General features: G+C 46.6%; 1 protein-coding gene across 12 annotated transcripts in view; it reads left to right on the forward strand.

Moving 5' to 3' along the window:
- Positions 1–26,089, forward strand: part of LOC105086277 (ribosomal protein S6 kinase alpha-2) — a 375,469-nt gene that overhangs the window by 58,115 nt on the left and 291,265 nt on the right. For all 12 annotated transcript variants that reach the window (XR_010381181.1, XR_010381182.1, XR_010381183.1 and 9 more), the window contains exon 11: positions 3,502–3,561. Coding sequence is in view for 9 of the 12 variants with exons in the window: in XM_064486472.1 (XP_064342542.1) it covers positions 3,502–3,561 (60 nt within the window). In the remaining 3 variants the exon portion in view is untranslated. The remainder of the gene's footprint in view (positions 1–3,501; positions 3,562–26,089) is intronic.

Here is a 26,089-nt window from a genome sequence, read left to right on the forward strand (position 1 = left end):
AGGGGAAAGATAACGAAATGAGAGTGTCAGTGGCCCACCCTCGGGGCTGGCTGGAGTGGGAGACACCTCTGACATTACTTAACTGAATGGTCCCCTAGGGACACGGAACTCTCTTTCTTGAAATTTAATTTGCTTAACTCGATTTACAGATGTTCAACATGTATTTTCCTAGAAGAGAAAGTTCCTCAATGTTATTAAACTGATTGAATTATGAGATATACCTGGGCTGTGTTTATAGTGACTGAGGTGGTGTTTATAAGTGGCAAATTTTGATAACATACTAAGGCGTAACAAAATCCAACCTTTAACTTTTGCCTTATCTCCTGTACCCAGCATCAGATCTGTAAGTTCAATTCTTACCATTTTAAGCGCCATTTATTTTTATAGATACATACTATATATTGAGACATTCACAGGACGTAATTTTAAGCTGAATGTGAGAGTCTGTTTTAGAAGAGAACTTACTTACTATTTTATATTTAATCCTTTTTTTGGAAGCCAAAGTAACTCAGTAATGCTTGGAATATATATTGGTCAATGAGGTTGTTGAGCACAGCATAGAAATTAAGCCTAGCTTTCACACGGAACGACGCAGACACACTGCCAGAGAGAAGCACCCAGCTGGAGGGAGTGACCCCCATGTCTTTCCACTGCTTTTGATTTTTTTGTTTCTACAGGATGTCGTTCTTGGCAGTGACGACAGTGCCTTAGAAAGAACCGCTCACTTACCAGGGTGGCCGAGTCAGGTTTTTCTTTTTTTTCCTTTTGAGAAGGATGTGGATTTTTAAAAACTGAAGTAATGACTTGAATGATTAGCCAGATGTCTTGTTCTTATTTCCTGCTGCTTTCTGAACCCCTCCTGGTTACCTGCACTGTGCTTGGGAATCTGCACAGGGCCCCATGAAGGCAGCCCTACTGTCAAGGGAAGATTTGGCCCTGGACTTAGGAGGAATGACCAGAGGGAGAGATGAAGGATGGTCTGAACACGTTCCTGGGACTCTTGGACCTCACTTCGTGGCCACTGACCCAGGCTCTGAGGAGCCGCTGTGTTTTAAATATTTCTTAGATTGGTTGAAAATAGATCAGCAACAAATATACTCATATTATTTAAAAAATACATCATGATTCTAGAAGGAACTTGCAAACTGGAAGAATCTGATGCAGACTTGGCCGAGAGGCTGCACTGCCTTGCCACCCCACTGAGAAGGCAAATTTTAAAAGTTTTTGAGGTCAATGCATATGCAACATCAAATTTAAAAAATACATTAAATGGCCCTGAAGCAAGAGAAATTTTCTTCAGGCTTCCTGGGTGAATGTTTTAGAATGTTATACCCCGTGGAGTACATAGGTTCAGACAGAGCATTAAGTCCCTATTTATTTGGAACTGAGAAATTAGAGCTCTTTCTACAGAAAAGTTAAACCTGAAATAGTAACCCTGCGATCTTTCAAGTTCTAAGGGAACTTACAAATCCACACGGATGGGAGATCTACCTATTTTGGAACACAGAGGCTGATTTTCTTTTCTAGTTTTGCCCATGTTTTATGTTGTATGAGATTAAAATAACTCACACATCAAGAAATTGGGGTGGAGGGTATAGTTCTGTGGTAGAGTGCCTGCTTAGCACGCACGAGTTTGTGGGTTCAGTCCCCAGAACTTCCATTTAAAAAAATAGGTAAATAAATTAAAAAACTAATTTCCCCCCCAAAAATTTTGGAAGAGAGGGTAAATAGCCAGTGGCAAGCACGAGGTCCTGGGTTCAATCCCCCGTACCTTCATTAAAATAAATAAACAAACCTAATTATCCCCCCCAAAACCCCCCAAAATAAAAAACCCTACAAACAAAATAAATAAAACATTAAAAAATTTAAAAAACCTGTTTAAAAAAAAGAAACTGGGCAAAACTAGATGGGATACATTTGACCTCTGACCCCAAGTTAAATGTTGCAAGATCCCTGCATTAAAAAGCAGGTGTGCTTTTTTATGAGAAAATCTGCTACATGATATTAGTGGTTGGATTATCTGCTCTTACATATGTTTAAAGTGACTGATTATTCCTTTTCTAGCAGCTGGCAATCAGCAATCTCAGATTCTAGGTTTCTCCTGCTTTTATGAGTTGCTTCCACTCCGACTTTTCTCATCGGCAGTGAGGGAACTGAACTGAGTTGGATTTGAGGTTCACTGGACTGGAGAATTCTATATATCCTTAAAAAATGTGTCTTTGCTTCAGCCCACAGACCAGGGGAAATTCATTTGACTGTCTAGGGAAAGCATGGTTTCTGAATTGTTTTGAGATACTTTGGAAGGCATATTATACCCATTAATGGGGCGTGTTGACAAGGAAACGTATGCTAATTAAAATCTGGGACCTCCCTAAAATCCCAGAAGAAGCTTGCATCTAAAGAAGCACGTGGTGGTGTGTGAATGGTGTCACAGCAAGTTAAATGCACGTCTTCAAAGCAGGGCTTTTCAAGCACTGCTTTTAGCAGGGTTACAACGCCAAGGGCACGCTCCGGGGGAAGCTGAGGGAAGGCGCCAGTGCTGAGCGAGGCAGCATGTCAGCCAGCCCACTCAGTTTGTCCACGTCCTTTCAGAGGAGGAAGCGTGATGTTTCCTCCTGGGACATCATCACGCGTTAGAGAAAGGAAAAGCCCATTTTTGAACAACGCAGATCAAACACGATTCCCTGAGTCACAGTCTCGCTTGGATAATGACAATTCTCTCAGGCTCCTGGGCTGGAAGACGAAGCTGGAAACAGTCATGACAGCAGGTACCTCTGAGTGTCTGCCGGACAGAGCAGGTGCCGGATGCTGGCAGGTGTTACCTCATCGAATTCTCTCCACACTTCTGGGGGCTCGATGCCCTTAGGTTCCTGATTTTATATACAGGGAAGCTGAGGTCCAGGCTGAGCAGTTTGCCTCAGGTCATTAAGTAGTGAGCAGAGCCTCAGACCCAGGCCCTCATATTCTAGCCTCAACAAGGCTGTGCTCTAGGTTTTTATGAGCAGGGACCGGAGCCTGTCTGATGTAACTCATTCTCTGAGCTTTGGTCCAAGATGGTGATTTTGTTCCATTCAAATGGGAACAGTTGCAGACGCCTTCCCCCTAACTTCTCTGTTTCCATCCTCAAAGCATCAGTCTTTCAGCCCGTGGAGATCCACACCCCCGCCCTCGCCTTTCTGGTCATGGGGTTACGTAAATCACCTGCTTCTCCTTTCAGTCGTGGTATAAGCCACACACACTCGGTTGATCTAGTAATTTGTAGTTGCGGATATAAACACTCATTGCCTGATTTGCCTCCTGTTTTATAAAGGATCTGTCTCAGGCATGACGCATCACAGAGTTTCAAATAAATTCAGGTGGAAAGGAACTTGATGCATTTCCCATGTTCTTTGGTCCTAATACTGAGTATCTAGTTAGTCCTTCTCAAGGATTGCCTGTTTGGGGCTCTTTATAAGAATGTTGTCGTGCTAACGGTTTTTAATGTATATCTTTTGTTATCAGACCACCGAGGAGGATCTGAACCTGGACTCAGAGCCCACCGTAGAAGACACTGCAGAAGAAGTAACTATACATGTTTCATCATTTGGGGCGAAAGTGGGGTGGAGGGGGGAATGGAAGACTGAAATTAGTAGCTCAGGAGCGGGTATTTTGGTGAAATACGTGTGTATTCGTGTATATACATAACAAGCATGAGCACAAATGCGTGCAAATATGTTACGTGCATTTTATAGCCCATAATTTCCCTCAAAAGGGGTACGGAGAACATAGGAATAAAAATTACCAATCAAAGTAAAATTCGTAGTCTTCTGCTGTGGACTGTTTAAAGGGGCAATTGTGTATCATTGTCAGTTAAGACAAGTATGAAGAATGTCCAGTTGGGCGTAGAGGCAGTGATAAATAGTTGTACCTGCTGCAGGTTAGGTGATGTAGCTTCTTAAAATGCTTGGTGGTGTGTTGTGGGGGCTGTGGGAGGGGGCAGGTGCAGCCCTGGCAGTGGGCGTGGGAGGAAGTCGGGGGTCCGCAGGATAAGGGCGGAGGGGAAGCGTCAGAGTGGGTCTGGGAGAGGAGCAGGGGTGTGGCTGAGAGGGTGACACCCCTGGGGAACATGGGAAGGAGCAGAGAGGGTTGTCAGCTCAGACTGCCTGTTCCTCTGCTCTTATGCCCGGGAGGCGGGCGCTGACAGCTCTCGCTGAGGAAATGGTGTCGTGGGAGATGGTGTGGCACCAACAAGCACTCTCTGAGGGGACGTTGACATTAAAGAGCTAGATCCAAAGCAAAAGCCGAGCTGCCGTAAAGGAATCCTATTGAAGCAGACATTTTTCCACCCAGCAACTGGCGCCGAGGAAGTTGACAATTAAGGCAATTAGGAGGACTCAGCGACCCGAGTCGCTCAGCCTGCACCACTCAGAACCATGACAGTTGTAACGTCAGCAACTCTGTGGTGAGGTCTGGGGGGCTGGGGGGCGGATCAGCGAGCCGGACGCTGGTGTCACTTCCACCCGGACATGTGCTCACTGCACACGTTTTAAGCCCAGGACCCCTGGATCTTGGGATCATGTGACATAATACAGAGTTAAGTAAAGAAATAAAGCGCGAAGCTGCCTCTTCCTCAGCCGGCGGCCATCCGTTCCCAGCTGTGCTCCTGGCTGAGCCAGTCTCCCGGGTTCTGGAACAGAACATTCAACTGGGAGGTGGCCCTGCGTTGGCCTGTTCCGCGGAGGTCAGAGGGTTGACAGACAGGTGAGCCAGTAACTTTCCAGGAGAGATGGAATTTAACTGGCACCTGCCCGGGGCGGGGCGTGTCCGGAAGGAGCACCTCCCTGCAGATGAACGAGGCCCCAGGCCAGGGTCTCAGAGAACCCAACCCGGGCCGGGCCTGCCACTTTCAATAATGCTTCTCTGGGTGTTTGAGGGAACTCTGATTCCAGGGAACCTTTGCAGGTGACTGTGGTCCTTCGGCCGTTAACTTCAGGAGGCTGGCTCCGAGCCGCACGGCTCACGGTGGTGGCCAAGCTGGCAACACGATTGCTTAGGGACCAGGATACATTCAAGCTGCTTAGTGACTACCTGAATCTGTTCCTTCATGAACAGTATTTCTTAAGACCTCCTAGTCTCAAGTTGTCTCACCCATAACATGTTTGGTGGAAACGTAGATTGTTAATCTGTTGCAGGAAGGCAGTGAGGTCAACCGACCTCTTGGAAGTTATCTTTGCTCACAGAACATGAGGTGGAGGAAGTGATGACTGCCTGATGTCGCCTGGTCCAGATGACGGAAAAGCAGTGTGTCTTTGGTTCTTCATACATGAAGAAAATGTTAGGAGTATTTTGCAGGACACAGTGCAGATGTGCGGATGCTTTTGCGGTGTTTGTGGGGATCCTGACGGTACTGGGAGAGCCAGCTGTTCATGGCTGCTTCTGACAGGTGATGCCGGAGACCCAGCATGCTGGTTTCAGCCCTGCGGCAGATGGATGTCACCGAATCTTTATTGGGCCAGCTTTTCCTTGTACCTGGAGATTTGCGAGGCCTCTGCAACTGACGGATCTGTGGCTCAGATAAATCAGGGAAATCAGATGGCAACCGAACCGGGCGTGAAAGTTTCATGCCTTTTGTCAGTCGGAATGCGTCTGATGACTAAAAAGTCTGATTTAGGGAAAAAAAATATCATTCAGCTCAACAACAGTTTGCTCATCCTTTCACTGAGCCAAGAACATCGAAAATCTGTGGGCAAAGCTGCGTGCTGGGCGTGGGGTGTAAGGTTAAGTGGGCGTGGCTGGGAGTCCTCCGGTCTCGTAGCGCCTTTCTTAGGCATGGCTTTTGAATGTGGAATGTGCTTCGTGTGTGTGTGTGAGTGTGTGTACAAGTACAGGACACATTCGGGATATTTGATGCAGTAATATCTCCGCACGTGACCCTCGTTTGATTGTATCTCACAACATGCTCTGTCCAGCCTCTGAAAAAAGAGAGCTAGTGAAGGTCCAGAATAAAAATTGAAAATCAGACAGGAAGTTGGAGTCGGAAGCTGGGTGTTAATGCAACTCACTTTTCCTCACCTCTGCTGAGGGAAAGGCTTCCTCTTTCAGAAAGGCAGTGTCATGCTGGGAATTTGTGTCATAAATTCGCAGGGTGGTGACTCAGTCTCATTTCACTTGACACATCAGAGGTGCTTGCTGTTTATATTCTGAAACAAAAGACAAAAAGCCCCCCTGACTTCTGCAGATCTCATCAGGAGATACTCCTTCAGCTGCTTGGGGCGGGGGGGTTACTGGAAGGGGCTCAGCAGAGAGAAGGTGCTCTGGGGGGGTTGTGGTCCTATTTCCCTGCTCCTTTTGGCGGGTTACGTGAAGCAAAGCCAGCCAGCGTGCCAGGAAATTAGGACACCCAACAGAGTTCAAGTTTAATGCAGATGCCGGTGCCTCGCTGGGCCGGGCCCCTGTAGTGCATAGTGGGGGCCTCTAGAAGTCTGGTCTGGGTGTGACCGCAGCCCGGGATCTGGGAAGCCCGGGGACCGACCCCGCACTGAGAGCCCCATTGCTGCAGGGAGGGCGGGGGACAGGGCGGGGGGGGGTGGTCAGGTGTCCACGGCTCCAGGCCGTTTCCATGACGACGCAGACGCTAAGTCTCTAGGCGCCCGCTGCACCTGCTCGTCACTCAGCTTCCTGTCTCTGGGTGTTTTAGACACAGTGCTTTTTAGGCGGGTTTCTGATTGCACAGAACAGCCTGTGGAAGATGTCAGAGCTTGGCGTATGCATTTTCAGAAGTGCTCAGAATTCAGGGTCATGTCTATTAACGAAGACTGCTTTCTTGTCTGGTCGACGTTAGAAGCCAGGTCCAGAGACTCTGTTCTCAGCGTTAGCGTCGTTTCCCCTTACGTCCTCAGCTTTCCATCGATGCTTCCCTCTCCCCTTAAACTTCTACTCCCGGTTTTCACAGCAGAGACTCTGGCGTCTCTGAGGCAGAGCAGAGCATGGGGAGGGTGGCACGCCCAGGTCTCAGCCATCAGTTAGCAGGAAAGCGCCTTGGGGCCACGGAGCCCTGCCCCCGAGGGCTGTGGTGGGGGGAGGGCAACTCCCGTGGACACGTGAGGATGCTTGAAGCTGTAGTCCCAGCCGCCGGGGCCCTGGCCTCTTCTTGGGGGTTGGGCAGTTCCTCAGGGCTGGTGTTCTGTGATTTCTGAGCATCTGTCAACGTGACCTCCCTCAGTGACCAGCGCCCTGTCTTTGGAGCAGCTGCAGCCTGGATGTCCCCAGTTCTCTGCCAGAGGAGAGGGGCGAGGAGCAGGGCAGGGACAGGATTTGGGGGCACATGGAATCCTTCCTGCTCGAAGGAGAGAACAACCCAAGAGTGTGATCAGGGCCCTCTGACTAAGTCACGGTCACAGCAGGTTCTCACCCAGGCCAGGACGAGCCACCTGCACCCAGGTCGCCTGTACATGCCGACAGGTTGCCTCTTACCTGTACCGCCCCTGGACTCTAGACAGACAGCTTCATTGTTCCTTAAAAACAAGAAAGATGGAAAAAACAATCCAAACTGGATTGAAAAGAAACGAGACAAGAAGAATAATGAAACCTCGGAACTAATAAGGCGATTAAGAGCAGAGCAATTACAGCGTAAAAAGGTGGTTCGTAGTTTTGAGAAGAGATTGATGCTGCGATCTTCCCTGCCTGCTCGTTACCTGCTGTCAACCCGCCTCTGCAGCGCCCACCACGCCTCTGAAGGCTGGTGTTGGCGAAGGCTCAGAGACGGTGTCGCTGTTTCCATTTGTGTCCCGTGTTGTCTTCTGTCCAGCAGGAGGCAGGACTCACTTTGATCCTTCCTGAAATTCTAGAAAAGGGCAGTGTAAACACGGTGCACCTTGGAGAAAGGCTGGAATTCCCATCAGTGTTTAAATGCCCCACAGGGTGGGTGAGGGTAACATTGGCTTCACCAAACCGTAGCATTTCTTGGGGCAGATCTGAAGGAAAAGGCACGGTTTTGTGTTGAAAATTGGTACAGCGTGTTTGATGTGTCAGGGGTAGTTCTTTGCAGGAATCTGCACGAGACCAGAAGTCTGGCTCTTCCCGGCAGCAGACGCCGGCCCTTTGTCTTGCCCCAGTGTCCCTTGAGTGTCGCTGCTCATCACGATGGGCGCATGTAGACGGTGCAGCTATTTTTGGTTTCTTCCATCCTCATCTTCCTGCTTCTGTAACGAAGTCAGTGGTAGCACATTTCCGAGAGTACGTTCTCTCTGAAAATAAATGATTGCTTGGTTGGGGCTAAACATTTTCAAAAACCCCGGGCGCCCACGGGGACCCTGTCCTCCTGTCTCGGCACTGCACACCGGGAGGCCACGCTGCCCAGTACTCGGGTGAGCGGAGAGGATCGTTCACATCTTACTCGGTACCAGCTGCAGCCCGTGTGAACATGCCAGTGGCCTGTGTCTTCAGCCTTGGGGAGCAGTGATTTCAGGGATGGTCTCCCCAGGGAAATGGTGCTCACCCTGTCACAGCCAAGAGTAACTGTCTGTGTTGAGATGGTTGCTAAATTGTGAAGCAAAACACCTAATTAAAGCTGCACGTCCCCAGTACTTTAATGCAAAGCAGCAGGTTGGAGGGAGCCATCCGGTCACGTCTGGGTGTCTCTTAGGGCCTCCTGTGTGTGAAGCCCTTAGGAACGGCCCTGCACCGGTCCTGGTTGCGGATGAAACCCAGTGATGCTTCGAAGTAAGAACGCTGCCTTTTCATGTATCTGATTTATATCACCTTCCATCCTTCCTAAGCCCTGGGAAGTGGGAGGGAGGTCTGTTCGTTCCCCAGTTTCCAGGGGATGAAATTGAAGCATCAAAGATGATGTCATTTGCTAACTATAGCCAAGAGCCGAACGAAAAGGAATTTCAGACCAAAGCTTTTTCTACGTTTCTTCTCTTCCTAGAGTCACTGATTCCCCTCAATGTACCTGACATTTCGTGGTTGACTTTAGGCCAGTGGGACCAGGGCCTGGGGTCAAGGCTATGCTCCATCCTCTCCTCTGGATGTAAGACAGCCTTGGAGGAGCGGCGGGGAGCCGGGATGGGCTGGCCCGCTGCCTCGGAGCCACGCCCGAGGCTCAGGAGCAGCGTCTCTGCGGCCAGTCTGTTTCCTGTGGCCGCGGGGACCTCACAGGCCCACCTTGGCACCCTCTCCTTTCCTCTTTCCAAAATTCTCTCTCCTTCTCCCTTCAAATTGGGAAAATACAAAGCTTGCTCCTTTCTTATGTGCAGCCACACAGGGGAGCCTGAGCTACGGGTGCTGGTGGAGGCTGCACACCCCACCCCTGCTTTCCTGACTGGTATCTGTCCTGGGTGGGTTTGTTACTGACCAACAAGAATGACAAAGTCTCTTGTATTTTATGAATACCAAATGGGTAATTTGAGTAGTTCTGGGGAGAGAGGATGTATCTAGACAGAGGAGATTGCCCCCGTCATGGGGCTGCACGTGTGGGCAAGGTTCAAAGAATCAGATAGAAAATTGTGTCGTTTCTTGTCCTTCAGATATTCTGAAGTAACGAAAAGTAAAAGAAAACCAAACAAAACCCTTATCCTGTGTCATAGATGCAGAGGGAGCTGGGTGTGGAGACACAGACTTCGCAATTTATGTGAGTCATAAAAATCTCTAGGGAATCATTAAAACCTTTTTTTCCAAGATGTGGTACCAAAACAGCCCACGGTGCCAAGTGCGTGTCGAGCAAACGCCCAGCTCTCTGCAGGAGACGCCTCCTGCCTCCTCCTCCGCTGCTCTCCTGGCCACCGTCCCGTGGGGGCCCCCCCGGGGGCCTGGGCTCCCACCCCCCACCCCATCCCTAGGTCAGGTCTCCCCTCCCGACTCAGGTAGAGTAAACAGAGCAGCTGCATGGAACTTGTATTCGAAGAAGACAAAAGTAAGGATTCGAAGTCTCTTTGAGGAAATGGTTCTAGAAACATTTATCCAGTGTCTTGACAGACACCTGAACAAGACATACCCTCTCTTTTCCCAGAAATCGCGACTTTTTTGAGGATTCAGATGCATAAATGCCTATTTTTAAAATAATAGGATAAATACAACAAGAGTGTGGTTTCTGGTGTCCTTCCTGAAGTGATCGGAGGTCTCGGGTGTATCCGCGGATTACCTGGGGCACTTCTGCCCCCAGGCCACGCGCCTGGCTCAGGCCAGTCCCCCCCCCCCACTCCCTCCTTAATTCTTTCAGTGGATGAATGTCTGCGGAGGGTGCGGCTGTGCCCGGCTCTGTGGTTCAGATAAACGAGGCAGACGACAGTCTGCGGTGTGGACCTTACGTTTTAGCGTTCTTGCCAGTGAACAGCTAACTAGTAAGCTCATTCTGTCTCGTGGTTACACGCTGTAGGGAAGGGGATGGGGACGGGGATGGTTTTAGCTGAGCGGTGGTTATGGAGGGCCTCCCGGAGCGCGTGGGGTTTAGGCTGGGACTTAAACGATGGGCGGGACCAAGCCCCCTGACCTGGGGGAAGTTGGTTCAGGCGGAGGGAGCCGTAAGGCGGCCTGGGGGGTACAGAGCAGGCAGGCCAGAGGTGAGAGAGGGGCACAGGACACAGGAAATGGACACGGAAACTGGGCAGGTCTTTGGATTTTATTCTGGTTTTCCTGGGGAGCCACTGGGGACTTCTAGGCAGGAAAATGGTGCGATCACATTGGTGTTTTTAAGCACAGTCACTCTGGTGGTCGGGTCCGGAAGCAGGGAGCCCATGGGGAAAGAGTGAAGAGGAGGAGACAGGTAGGGAGGAGCCGCGCTGGCCCCGGCTGGGAGGCAGTGGTGTCCGAGTGCAAAGACGGCTGGCCTCGTGGCTGTGAGGCTGGTCTGGCTTCCTCTAGCTTCGGTCCTGGATTCCTTTCCTGGGCCGATGGGGCAGCTCAGTCAGCAGACGACAGAAAGCAGGCTGGAGGCTGGAAGTCTGAGATCAGGGGTCAGCGAGCGGTTCCTTCTGAGGCTGGCAGGGTGACTCTGCCCCAGTCCTTGGGGTTTCTTGACCTGTGGGCGCATCCTGGCTCTCTGCCTCCGTTGTCACACGGCCTCTCCCTGTGCGCACGCCCGCTTCCCACCTGTCTCCTGATAGGGACACCAGTCAGGCCGGATCGGGACCCACCCTGATCACTCCCATCCTAACTAATTACACCCACAAAGACCCTATTTCCAGATGCAATGAGGTTCTGATGCACTGGGTTGGGGGGATTTAGAGCTTCCACATACCTTTTGGGGACACAGTTCAGCCCATAGCAAAGATGACACTTGGGACACTCGGTTTGTTGGCTTCCTGGATCTGGGTCTCAAAGTCGGCCAGAGACCCTGCTTTTTGAGGGTGTGAACCAAAACCATGTGTCTGCCTGACTGGGTTTCTGTCGCGATTTGGGACAAACTCTCAGAAAAGCCTGATACTCAGAAGTCCGCCCTGGAAGCCGAGCAGCAGCCCGGGGCGGGCTGTGTGAGCGCCGCCTGCCACTGGCTTCCGGACCCTTTCTTCTCCAACCAAGCAACATGGTGGCATCTGTTTTTTGTTAGCATCTGCATTTATTGCTGTGCACAAGTATTTTGCTAGATAAGCGGATAATACTAATTTCATTCAGTTGTACAACTTGTGATCTACTGGGGAGGTAGATTTTGTCCTTTTGTCTGTTAATTATTACGATTTTTAAACAACACCAACTTATAAGCTTCAGTTCTCGAGCGCAGACATCCACAGTGAGTTTCATGGGGCTGAAATCGAGGTGTTGGGAGGCCTGTGTCCCTTGAGGAAACTGTGGGGAGAATCCATTTCCGCATCTCCTCCCACCTCTCAGGCGCCCACATTCCTCGGCTCGCGGCTCTGCCTGCATCTTCAAAGCCAGCAGCGCGGCACCCTCCTTCCTCCCTGACTTCTGCGTCCTCTCTCTGACCGTGATCCATCTGCTGCTCTTTATGAGGACCCTTGTGATTACGCTGGGGTGGCATTCATTTTAAATTGGTAAATTGCGCAACTCAGAAGTCTCTATTATAAGACAAGAAGCAAGTCAGTTTAGTTCATGTTAAGAAAATAACAGTAAATACAAAGTAACTGAACTCTCAGATATGCTATATTTCCCCATTTATCTTCACTCCAGCTTCTTTTAGTTTTCTTAAAAGCTACTATAGGAATAGCAAACATTTATCCACTTGTTTATCTAAGGAATATTTCCTCAGCATCTATCCTGAAAAAGGTAATTTAGACAAAGCACAGTGATGAATGACACACGGCCCCTGGCTCAGGGTGTTTGCTGTGCAGGAGAAGCAGTAGCTACAGGTTGGAGTATACGGCGGTAAAGTCATGCAGCGACGCAGAAGGGCACCTTGAGCAAAACTACCAAGATACAGGGACAAAAGAATAAAGACACAAGGGAAAGATCACGGTGACTTAGCACCTGGCAGCTCAGCCAGGTGGGCATGTTAGTTTCTGACTGCTGCTGTAACGAAGGACCGCATACAGTGGCTTAAAGCAACAAGAATTTATCCTCTTACAGTTCTGGAGGCCAGCAGTCCTAAAATCCAGGTGTTGGCAGGGCAGCGTTTCATTTCCAGAATCGTTTCCTTGCTTTCTCCAGCCTCTAGAGATGCCTGAATTCATTGACCCCCTTTCCCTTCAGCAGTGGCCTCTCTTCCCATCATCCGATCCTCCTGCCGCCCTTCTGTAAGGATCCCTGTGATATTAAACCCTCCATAGAATCCAGGGCAATCTCCCCATCTCAGGACCCATCCCACATCCACACTTCACTTAAACACATCACAAGGCTCCTTTGCCACGAAGGTAGCATTGCCGCTCCGGTGTCACCACGCGGAGGTCTCTGGGCACCACTGTGCTTCCCATCATGGTGCTACCCCTTTGGGGCGACTGGCCGGGTCTCCTCACACGTGGTAAGCAGAGGACTGGAGAAGGACCGCTGTGTGTTCAGAGCCATAAGGGACGTAACAAGAAAATGTCATGCATACTTCTAGGTTGGGTCCTGATCTGAATGAGCCAGCTGTAAAGCATCTTTCTTGTGACAATTGGGTGATTTTGAAGGAGGACTAGGTAACATTTTTGTTGATTTTTTTTGTTAATATTTTTTGCTAAAGTATTTTCAGGTGAAGTTTGTAAACCATACATTTCACTCCTAAATATTTCAATATGCCTTTCTCAAAAACAAGAACATTTTCTTCCATCACCACGACACCCATTGTGACTGACAGGTTGGTGTTTGCGTTCTGCCTTCCCCAGAACTGCTGAGTTAGGAAGGTCAAAAGCACTTCACTTTATAAGCTAAAAGCTACCCACCCTTCTCTCCATGTCATTTTACTTCCTTGAAAAAAAATCAATTTAGCTAAATTGTACCTCTGTTGGACAGGGCATTGATTTCTCGCTGTTAATTTTAACAAAGAGCAGTGGCTGCTGACCTCCTCATGTGAGGCTTTTAAAGATGTAGATAGTCAGCCTGTGACTCAGGCATTTTGCGTCTACCACATGGGGACTTGGGGCTGGGGGCCTGGAGCCTCTGACGACTCCTCACGCATGCAGAGTCCACGTGGTTTTTGGGTGCCTTGAAGGCAGGAGTGAGAACTTACTCTTAAGCTAATTGTGAATTAGGACAAATTCTGCTTCTTGACTGTCATTTCTCACATGGCAGTGTTACGTAGTTCTGAAGGGGAAAATTCGCGGATAGATTGTTGGTAAAAAGCAAGCAAGCAAACAAGTAACAGCAAAGTGCTCTGGCGTTCCGGTTCCACTCAGGGTGTGGAGGAACGCAGAGCATATGGTCAACAGCGAGGAAAACCAGGCAGCCCTGGACCTGGCAGAGAGAGCAAGGCAGCGGGGGACTTGCTCCTAAAGGATGACAAGCCCCTTCGGGGAGGGCTGGGACAGGATCTGCTCCACCTGGGGCAGAGAGCAGGCAGGAGACGCAGCTGCCATGAAAGTGGGTCAGGAGAAAAAGGCCGAGCGCGGGCTGGTGCACCAGGCTGGAGTGCAGGGTCCCAGGCCCAGGGAGCCCCCCCACCCCATGTGTCCTTTCCCGGCCTTCACTGGTGATACATGAGAAAGACTGAGGGCAGGGCCTGACCTGAGGGAGCCCTTCAGTGTGCACAGCACGATCTCCCACCAACACAGGATGCAAAAGCCTAAGCCGCTGCAAGGGGAGGAAGCCCTGCCACCCTCAGGCCCGGGTGGACCTTGCCTGTGGGAGGGTGTAGACACGAAAGCCAACGGCGCAGACAGGGTCAGGATCGCCTCCCTGCTCCAGCTTCTATGCATTGGCAGTAAAAATTGGAAATTGAAATTAAAATGTTATAGCATCCCAACCCTATAATGCGGAGGGATAAAGCTAACCAAATATATGCAAGGTTTGTATCCTGAAAACTATAAAACACTGCTGAGAGATAAGGAGGGCCTAAGTTTATGAGGAGATAACTATTTCATGGATAGGAAGACTCAATATTAGGTGTTCATTTTCAAAAAGTGACTTTTGAGGTTCAATGCAATGCCAGCTAAAATCCTGGCAGGTGTTTCCCCCTCTAAATACAATTTATTTTTTAGAGCAGTTTTAGGATCACAGCAAAATTGAGCAGAAATTACAGAAAGTTCCAAATACCTCCTGCCCCACACCTGCACAGCCTCCCCTACTATCAGTGCCCCCCACCAGAGTGGGACTTTCGCTGCAATTGTTGAACCTACATTGACACATCATAATCACCCGAAGTCCACAGTTTGTGTTGGGGTCATTGTTGGTTTTGTACATTCTGTGGGTTTGGGCAAATGTAGAATGATGTGTATTCTCATAATATCGTACAGAGTATTTTCACTGCCCTAATAACCCTCTGCTTATTTGTCCCTCCCTCCCTGGAAGTCACTGATGTTTTTACTGTCTCCACAGTTTTACCTTTTCCAGAATGTCATGTAGCTGGAATCATATAGTGTATAGCGTTTTCAGATTGGCTTCTTTAACTTAGTAACATACTTGTAAGGCTCCTCCATGTCTCTTCATGGCTTGATAGTTTGTTTCTTTTTGGTGCTGAGTTAGATTCCATTGTCTGGATGTGCCACGGTGTCCTTCTCCATTCACCTACTGAAGGACATCTTGGTTGCTTCCAAGTTTTAGCAGTTATGAATAAAGTTGCTATGGTTTGTGTGGACATAAGTTTTCAACTCCTTTGCATAAATACCAAGGAGTATAATTGCTAGATCATGTTATAAGAGTTTAGTTTTGTAAAAAAAACTACCAAACTGTCTTCCAAAGTGGCTGTGCCATTTTGCACTCCCACCAGCAGTGAATGAGAGTTCCAGTTGCTCCGCATCCTTGTCAGCATTTGGTATTGTCAGCATTTTGGATTTTGGCCATTCTAATCGTTTTGTAGTGATATCTTACTGTTTTAATTTGCATTTATCTGATGCTGTATGATGGGAGCATCTTTTCATATGCTTATTTGCCTGTATATCTTTTTTGGTGAGGTGTCTGTTCAAATCTTTTTTAGTTGAGTTCGCTTTCTCACTGTTGAGTTTTATGAGTTTTTGCATATTTTATCAGATATGTGTTATCTCACCATCTGCAACTTGTTTCTCATTCCTTTGATGGTATCTTTCACAGAACAGGAAGAAAAAGTTTAAGGAAGTCCAGCTTATCAGTTACTTCTTTCATGGGCCATGCTTTTGGTGTTGTGTCTGAAGACTTGCTGTTATGCCCAAGGTCATCTGGATTTCTACTGTGTTATTTCCTAGGGTGTGCAGCTGTTCCAGTACCATTTGTTGAAAAGATTTCTTTGCTTCGTTGTATTGCCTTTGCCCCTTTGTCAAAGATCAGCTGACTGTCTTTATGGATCTATTTCTGGGCTCTCTGTTCTGTTCCATTGATCTATTTGTTTATTCTTTTGCCTATAACACACTGTGTTAATTATTATATCTTTATGGTAAGTCTTAAAGTCAGATTCTGTCAGTCCTCCAGTTTTATTCTTCTTTAATATTGTGTTGGCTGTTTTGGGTCTTTTGCCACTCCATGTAAATGTTATAATTAGTTTGTCAATATCCACAAAATAACATACTCATAATTTTAAAAATAATTAATTAAAATAATAATTAGTAATTTGCTTTATTGCTTTTTTTCTTATTTAGCCTGGCGAGTGGCTTATTGATTGTTTTTATAGAAAACAACTTTTGGTTTCTTTGATTTTTCTCTGTTGATTTTCTGTTTTCAATTTTGTTTCTTTTCTAATTTTTATTATTCATTTTCTTCTGCTTACTTCGGATTTCATTTGCTCTTTTATCCCTAGTTCACAAAGTAGAAACTTAGATGACTTTAGATCTTCTTCTCTAACATATGCATTTGTTGCTGTAAATTTCCCTCTAAGCATTGTTTTCTCTGCATCCCACAAAATTTAACAAGTTGTATTTTCATTTTCACTTAATTAAAAATATTTTTGGAATTTTCTTGAGATTTCTTTTTTGACCCGTGTCATTACTGAGAAGTGTGTTGTTTAATCTCCAAGTGTTAATGAATTTTTCAGCTTTCTATTCTTGGTTCCATTATGGTCTGGGAGTAGACATTGTATGATTTCTGTTCTTTTAAATTTCTTAAGTTGTTTTATGGCTCAAAATGTAGCCTATCTTGGTGCATATTTCATATGAACTGGAGAAGAATGTGTGTTATGCTGTTGTTGGACAAAGCAGTCTATAGATGTCAATTATATTATTTGACTGATGGTGCTGTTGAGTTCAGCTATGTCCTTACTGATTTCCTGATTGTTGGATCTGTCCGTTTCTGATAGAGGGCATTGAAGTCTCCAACTATGATAGTGGATTCCTCTCTCTTTGGAATTGTTAGTTTTTGCCTCAACATCATTAGTCTCTTGGGAAGTGCAAATTAAAACCACAAGGAAATATCACTACATACCCGGTAAAATTTGAAGTCTGACAATATCAAGTTCTTGAAAAGTTGTGGAGCAACTGGAACTCTCTTACACTGTTGGCGGGAATGCAAAATGATACAGATTGCGGATGGTGGAATCTCTGCTGTTCCTGATGCTTTCCTTTGTTGAGTAAGGACGGTCTCCTTTCATGGAAGTAACCTTAGTGTTCATTGACAGATGACTGGATAAACAAGATGTGGTATACACATACAATGGAATATTACTCAGCCATAAAAAAGAATGAAATAATACCATTTGCAGCAACATGGGTGGACCTAGAGATGATCATACTAAGTGAAGTAAGTCAGAGAAAGACAGATATCATATGATATCACTTACATGTGGAATCTAAAAGAGTGATACAAGTGAACTTACAGACATAGAAAACAAAACTTATGATTATCAAAGGGGGAAGGGTTGGGGAGGGATAAATTAGGAGTTTGGGATTAACATATACACACTACTATATGTAAAACAGATAAACAACAAGGACCTACTGTATAATGCAGGGAACTGTATTCAGTATCTTATAATAACCTACAATGGAAAATAACCTGAAAAAGAATATATGTATATGTATATGTATATATATGTATATGTATAACTGAATCACTTTGCTATGCACCTGAAACTAATACAACATTGTAAGTCAATTATACATCCTTCAATTAAAAAAAAAAAAAAAGGTCTCTTTGGCCAGACCACCTGGCTGTCAGTGTATTTCACGCCTTCTCAGCCACGTGCCCCTCTCTATGCCCCTTCAGTTGCATCATGAGTAGGTGAGGATAACCTGTGTCTACTGCATCTCTGTGAGAATCAAATGAGCTAATTCTGTGTGAGTGCTTGGCTAACAGGTGCATGCAGTACGCACTCAGTAAATGATCTCTCTTAAGGTTATTGGCATTATCATGGAAGAAAAATCTTGCTGAACATCTTAATTAGGCAAATTAAATTACTCTTACCTAAGAGAGCACGCTGTTTTCAAATACCTTGGCAAGATCTATTTACGAGACATTTTAATGTGAAAGTTATAAATAAATTCTGTGCTTTAAGGCATCATGGACAAAGTTTTGGCTGAACAATGCTTTCCCAGAACTTACTTCCTTTAATTATGAGGGTTTGAAAGCAATAAAGGACCATTTAGAAAATATTATGTATTAGTCATGGTTTTTATTAATTCAGAGCATTCGTTTATCCACTTAGTTCAAATTAAAGATAGTGAACATTCAAAGACAAAAGTTGACTAACACATCTGTCAATTTTCTGGTTCTTATACATTTTTTAATGCTTAAATTGTGGGACGCTTCAACTTGCCTGACACGCTTTTTGGGACTTGTTGAGGTTCCGAAAAATTTTGTTTTCAAGATGATTTAGTTTCTCTTGAGATAAGCTGGCCTGACAGAGAGCACACCTGTGCGATTCCCACGTTTGGACTATTCCTGTGTGTTGTGTTATTGTCTCCAGAGGCAGACGTGGTGCACGAGGGGCCGTCCAAGTCTAGACTCTAGGGTGTTCGGAACTGGATTCATACTGGATTCAATTCAAATCCTGGCTTGGCTCCTACTAGTTTGAGTAAGTCCAAGTATGTACGAGCAGTCTCGATTTCTACTCCAGCTCCGCTGGATAATGCCCCGGAGTCATGCTCAGCTTGTCCAGGTCTGACTCATCTTGATCCTCTTTCTGTCTGCTCTCGGCCAGCAGATGCCATCACCACTGTTTTCTTCCTGTTCACCCTCTTTCCTTTAATCATGAAAAATATTCCCAAGTCTCTCAAGGCCAAACCAGAGATCTGGTATGCGCCTTATATTCTGTATCTGTCACACTGTGCAGCCAGCTCATTGCTGTGTACACAGTTCCCGCCTATTTACCCATCTGTCCATCCGTCTGTCTATTTATCTATCCATCCACCCAGTATTATCTATCCATCCATCGTCTATCTATGTGTCTATTATCTATATGTCATCTGTGTGTGTATCCATCCATCCATTATTTACCTATTCATCCATTATCTATCTGCAGTATCTATTATCTATATATCCATCATCTGTGTATCTACCCATCTATCCATCTATTATCCATTCATCCATCCATCTTTCCATCTATTTATCTATGTATCTATCTATTAATCCATCTTCCACCTACCCACTCCCAGGTAATCACACATGTATGTGATTGTGTGTTTATATGTATGTATATCTGGTGGAGTGTAACTTGTTTGAAATAATTCCTTTTGTAGTTGCCATTCTCAGCTTTGGAATTTCTCCCTGTAGCCTTTTGCTCCATGACTAGGCACAGGGAAGACGAGGATGAGCACTGCAGGGAAAAGGGAAGAGAGCGTGTGCTCCCAGGGAACTCCCACCAGGAGTGTGAAGCCTCTTCTGTGGGAAGCACATGCCTGTCCAGAGGTGCAGGGAAGAGCAAGGGAGTCAACCCGAAGGCCCTTTGTTCTCCTTTTCCTTAGAGCTGATCAATTTTTTTGTCAGGGGGAGGAGGAGGTGTGATGGTTGCGTAGAAACATGCAAAGATGCTTCAGGGTAAATTCAAGGGAGAGGCATGTTCCTTGCCTCTCCTGGCTGTGCCTAGAGAGTCCACAGGCTTCTTTAGAGAAGCCCTGTGGCCATGGTCTCCATGGGTCCAACATGGCTGAGGAGGGGTCCCAAGGGAATAGATCTGTGCCAGGGCCTCTGGTTTTGGTGCTGAAACTCAGACTCTGAGATGAACACTGCCTTCCAGGAGGCTTCACAGGAGTGCAAGGGTGAAAGGAGAGTCAGGCAGAGGGAGACGTTGTCTATATATGCAGCCATGACAGGGGCTTCACCAATCCTAACTGGGAGGGAGGAGACCAGGTCATCGTGCCCCACTGCTGGATGTGGAATGCTCCAGGAAGGGGGTGAGGTTTGGGTGAGGGGCTTCTCTTAGCTGAAGGCAAGTCCCCAGAGGGTTTCAGTACTCCCGGCAGCTGGAGGGATGTCGGCTCCCATCCTGCCGGGGTGGGGCTGGCGATCTGGACAGCATACCCCTGCATCTGCAGTCAGGCTCTTGGTGACGTCATGGCTCCAGGGAGACCCTTCCTTATAGAAGCAACAGCCCAACTGCGTGGCATGGTCCAGCTCCAAGGAAGGAGAGGCGCTGGCCAGGGGCTTTTAGTGGTCAGGGCTCTGCTGAGATGGAAGTAGTGCAGGAAAGGGTTCTAGTCTGGAAGAGACGGGGTAAAAAGAAAGAATACCACAAATCTCAAATATAAGATAGTAAAATTCAACACAAGAGTCAGGATGAAAGGTCGTGGTTCTGGGATCCCACCCCAGGCCTTGAGAAGGGAGGTGAGGCAGCCACAGAAATTCCAGATCTGCTTTCAGGATCTAGAGCTGTGAGAACGGATGCTGAGTGGATGAAAGTGTCAGATCTCACAACGAGAAGCACAGCTGTGGGAACGCATCTTAGTGTGAATTCGCTGAACTGTGCCTCTCGGACAACAATCCGTATTTCACTTGCCTTGCAGAAGGATGTCCATGAACTTGGTATATATTATTTCTTGTATACATATTGAGAGAGATGTTTTATACTTTGGATCAATGATGGCATTATTTGATGGAGGATATGTTTAAAATTGTAGTTAAATACACATAAAATTTACTCTTAACCATTTTAAAGTGTACAGTTCAGTGGCATTAAGTACATTCACATTGTTGTGCAACCATCACCACCACCCATCCAGAGAACATTTTTTACTTTGCAAAACTGAAACTCTGTGCCCATTAAACAGTAACTCTCCATTCCCTCTTCCTTCAGCCCACCCCTCACCCTCCTTCCATAGAGAAAGACACCATTCTACTTCCTGTCTCTGTGATTTTGACCACTCTGGGTGCCTCGTGTGAGATCATATGGTAGTTGACCTTTTGTGACTGGCTTGTATCACTTAGCACAATGTCTTCTTGGTTCATCCATGCTGTTATATGCGTCAGAATTCCCTTCCTTTTTAAGGCTGAATAATATTCCATTGTATGTCTGTATCACATTATTATTAATCTATTAATCTATTGATGGACAGATTGGGTTCCTTCTATCTTTTGGCTATTTTGAGTAATGCTGCTGTGAACATGGCTTTACAAATATTTGTTTGAATCTCTACTTTCTCTTCTTTTGTGAATATACCCAGAAGTGAAATTGATGGACCATATGATAATTATATTTAAAGAATTTTGAAGAATCTCCATACTGTTTTTTGCAACAGCTGCACTATTTTACATTTCCACCAACAGCACACAAGTGTTCTAATTTCTCCATATCCTTGCACTTTTGTTTTTTTCTGTTTTTTTTTTTGTTTTAATAGTAGCCATCCTAATGGGTGTGAGGTGGTATCTCTTTGGGATTTGAGTTGCATTTCTGTAATGATTGGAGATTGGAGCATCTTCTCACGTGCTTGTTGACCATTTGTATGTCTTTTTTGGAGAAATGCCTACTGAAGTCTCCTGCCCATTTTTAATTGGAATTTTTATTGTTGAGTAGTAGGGATTCTTCAGCATTCTGGATATTAACCTCTTTTCTGATACATGATTTACAAGTATTCTCTCCCATTCCATAGGCTGCTTTTTCACTCTGTTGATTGTATCCTTTGATACTCAGAAGTTTCAAGTTTTAAATTTCCGTGTAATCCAACATATCTGTTCTTCTTCATTGCTATTCTTTTGGCATCATAGCCAAGAAATCATTGCCAAATCGAATGCCATGAAGCTTTCCCCATTTTCTTCTTTAGAGTTTCATAGTTTTAGGTTTTATGCTTAGGTCTTTGATCTTTTTTGAGCCTATTTTTGTATATGGTGTAAGGGAAGGCTCCAACTTCTTTCTTGCACACGGACATCTCATTTCCCCAGTACCGTTTGTTGAATCAGTGATGTCACTTTTTAAGGTACTTTGAACATTTTTGTCTCCGGCCTTCCTAAATCTTTATGGGATACATTCATTCCCATAAGTGAAGCACTTGCTCCACTCCTGCCATGGAAAAAGTAAAAGCAAAAAGAATTTTGGAAGAAAGGCTCAGGGGAAAGGCAGAGTATCGGGTGAATCCAAGTGGTTTGACACGTCGCCCTGCAGACTGTGTTATGAGAGCATCTTGCTTGAATTCTGTCCCAGGGGTAGGTTAGGGTGTGGAGTCCAGGAAGAGGGGGACGAAGGGCAGGCTGGTGGAGTCGCCTTTTGTGCGAACCTGGCTGTTGGGTGCCGATTCTGCTCCCACACGCCGTGGCCATCAGAGGAGTCCCCGCCGGTAACGATGTGGGCTGAGGCTGGAACGGGATGGATGAGCACTTGGCGTCACGTGCTGACTTAAAGTGCTGTTCTTCTCCATCGTTAGGTTTTATCTGTGGGGTTTGTTTTTCCCCCAGCGTCTTTCCGTGGTTCCAGGTACCAAATTCTGATAGAGACGTGCAGATGCATGTCTCTTCTGTGGAATATATGCATCTGTGTGGTTCTTAAATATGTTTACATCTAACCTACATTCCATGAGGAATTTGACCCACCTCATTAGCAATGCTCCCAGCACAGGGGACTAAACTAAAAGCTGGGTCAAGGAAATGAAGGCAGAAGAGTGAAACAAAAGATAAATAGGTACCAGCCTGTCTCCCCAGTTGTTAAAGGTGGACTTAGAATTCACCTCTGAGCTGCCTAGAGGTAGAGGCAAAAAGGGCAATATGATCCGTTATCCAATTGAGAGCATCTACACGTGAAAACACAAGAGAAACCAAGAATGTAGTCTTCGGTAGAGCTGTGGTCTGAGGCTGATTCTTCCTTTATGTGCCCAGCAGGGTAGCCTGAATAACCCAGTGGGTGTCACTCTCAGAAATAAATCCCCGTGATGAGTATAGTATTGAATTTCCTATGCGTCCCTCTTACAGTATCTCTAGGTATAATCTGGGAATATATGGGAAAACTGAGGTCAGGGAAGACAGCTTTATGGGAGGCTAGCCAGTGCACCACAAGGCGAAGGCTGTGATAACTCCAGCTTGATTCAGGGGTCAGCTTTACAACTTGCAGAAAAGTGCGTGGGTAGGACATTTTCCTGGCATTCTCCAGTGGAAGTGAGTTAACTGCTAAGCTTTAAGTACGAGCGAAGTCAGAGGGCAGGAGGTGGGGGAGCCCGCCCTGAGTCGGGCACAGCTGATCGAAATCTTTGGCCTTCCTCTCTGAGGTCATGCTCAGATTTCCCGTGGTGTGAGCACAGCGCTCGGGGCACAGTGGAGGCTGGACGACTGGCCGCTCTTTGGGCGGCCTGGATACGGGGCAGAACCGATCATTCTACACAGGGCGAAGACACGGGAAGAGCCAACAGGCGTTACTTCTTTTCTGTTTCTGCAGAGCAAGCAGAAGCCTTCCTGTCACTTTTCAGATGACAAGTGTAAACACATACTGACTTAGAGCTGATCTGGAGGATGAAGAGAAAAATGGGCTGTGTTCCACTTATCCCAGCCGCTTGATAAAATTTACATCTGTTTTCCTCAGTAAAACTGAAAATACCCACAAACCTAGAGAATTTGCCAAAAGAGCACATCTGTCTGCATCCAGAGTGTTACTTCCTGACTCACTGTGGCATCTGCTTTGATTCATTCTTTCAGGTTAATTTAATCCCATTTTCTTTTTTTTCTGCTGAAGATTGTTGATGTTAAAGGCAGGTCTTTAGGGGTGACCACAGCCACGCCAAGGGACCTGGTCTCTTCTGCTGGGAGACTTCATTTGCAGGTTGCAGGGCCACACACCAGGGCGAAGTCCAGCCTAGTCCAGGGGGCCTTTTCGTCCACAACATTACCTCAAAATAAGGGTTCCAGTTACCTCCTCTTAGAAATCTTCTTCTGCGCAGTCCCCAGCTCCCTGGCTCGGGGGGTCACGGGCTGTGTGAAGGAGCAGCGAGTTCAGCCTTTGCTTCTGCCCCCCCCAGGGTCTGGTCCCTCCCCAGGTGTACACCCTCTTTTCCATTGTTGACCTTGGACCTCCAGCCCAGGAACATCTCCGTTTACTTGGAGATCCTGTCTCTGTCCTCGCTCTGAAATGGACTCCTGGTCAGAAAGTCAGCTCAGGCCCCTGAAAGGACTGTAAAGGCTCTTTCATTCACTTGGGGAAAACAGCTCTCTGAAGTGCTGCTGTGTGGGTGGGTCTTGAAGGATGACCACTTCCCACTGGAGGCCACGAAGGAAGAAGGGAAGCCTGTGGCCGGAGAACGGGGCAGCCCGTCAGCAGGCGTGGAGGGCCAGGGCGCTGGGCCACCACGCAGCAGGGGATGCTGACCCTTGTGATGCCCGGGTTTTGAACTTTCTTAGTGGGACAGGTTCCACACACACGCACACCCAGAAAAAGACTTGGCTTGAAACCATAGTAAATATTCAAGGTTTATTTCAGGTGCAGTTGGGAAATGTCCCCCTGGGGCATCTTATAAAGGGAGAATCTGCTTACCTGCTGACACCGTGCAGGGGTCCCAGGCTGGACAGGCTGGCGCGGGTCACTGCACAGTGGGCAGGGGTTGCCCTGGTTCCAGTGCCGGCTTCGGTTCATGCCGCACTTTCCTCATTGGTCCACGCACAGCCTCCTTGACTGACTTACTGATTTATTTGTGGCCACATCTGATTTCTCTCCTGTGAAATGCCTCTTGATGCTCTTTGCTACTGCGTCGTCTGTTTTTATATACAAGTGTATCTAGGAAAATTTTAAGCAGTTGTGGAAGTTAGGGGAACGGACTTCCCTGTCCCATTGCACAGCTTCCACGAGCATCACTCAGAGAAAGCCTTGTTCACGCCCCCTCCCTTTCCTGAAACCCACCTGCTCCTCCAGGTCATTTTGAAGAAATTCACTGTCACATCATTACAGCCACAACTATTTCAGGAAACGTCTCTAAAGATAAGCTCTCTCTTTAAACACACACACACACGCACACACACACACGCAGCCCCTAAACCAGTGTAGCGCATAACATTCAGTAAGAGTTTGTTAATATCTTCAGGTGACAAGTCCTCGACTTTCCCGTTATCTGAGTTTTAATAGTTTGTTTGAATCAGGAACCGAGCGAGGTCATATCTTGTGGCTGGTTGACATGTCTCTTATGTCTCAATTAATGTGTAATCTCCTTCCCCATCTGTTGTTTTTCTTGCATTTTTATTTGCTAAAGAAACAAGATTATTAAAAAAATTTTAGAACATTTTTTATCGTCAGTCTATGAATATACCATAGTTTACTTACCCATGTCCTGCTGATGGACATTTGTATTGTTTCCCATTTTTTATTATTACACACGGTGTTCCAATGAACATTCTTGTAAATGCCTCCTTGTGTGCACATGCAGGAACCTGGGGTGTGTCCCCAGGTCATTCTGTGTGATTCATAAGCCCAGGAGTGAAACTGCTGGGTTGAAGGATGTATGCATCTTCATTTCGTTTGTTTTTTTTTAAAGCTTTCTTTTTTTTAGGGTATCTTTTTTGTTTTTTATTTTTGGGGGAGAGGTAGTTTTATTTTATTTGTTTACTTTTAATGGCGGGACTGGGGATTGAACCAGGGACCTCGTGCACGCTAACCATGTGTTTCACCACTGAGCTCTACACTCCCCCCAGATCATTTGTCCTGTAGTGTTTCCAACATTTTGGAATTTACTTGCGTCCTTTTTGTGCCATTGAACGTGTTCTTCTGGGCCCTGTATCTCCTGGGGTGTGTGAGTTGGATATAGAGTGTTGTGATATTCAGGTTGGATTTTCTGTTTGTCATGAAGGCCTGGCCGGGGGTGGGTTACCTGCTCTCACTGGGAGCTGTTGGGGCCACGGTGTCCGGCCGGCTCTTTGTTTTGACTATTGTCCACCTTCGTTAATCATCACCTCGCCCCACTCATCCATCAGGAGCTGGAGAGCAGTGATTGTGGACCTCTGGCACTTTTTCTTCCTTTACTAGCTGGAAACCTTTCCTTCTTTCTTGTTTTTAATTTATTTTTTGAAGGGGAGGTAATTAGGTTTATTTATCTACTTATTTTTAGTGGAGGGACTGGAGATTGAACCCAGGGCCTCGTGCATGGTAAGCTCACGCTCTACCACTGAGCTCTACCCTCACCCTGGAAACTTTTCTAAAAAGAAACTAAAAATTTTGCCAAGGAAAGTGCATTATGATTTCAGAACCATTAAACTTCGTGTAAATACACAGTTCGTTTTGGAAAGCTGT

This window comes from Camelus dromedarius, chromosome 6 (genome assembly GCF_036321535.1).
Source record: "Camelus dromedarius isolate mCamDro1 chromosome 6, mCamDro1.pat, whole genome shotgun sequence".
NCBI classification, from domain to species: Eukaryota; Metazoa; Chordata; class Mammalia; order Artiodactyla; family Camelidae; genus Camelus; species Camelus dromedarius.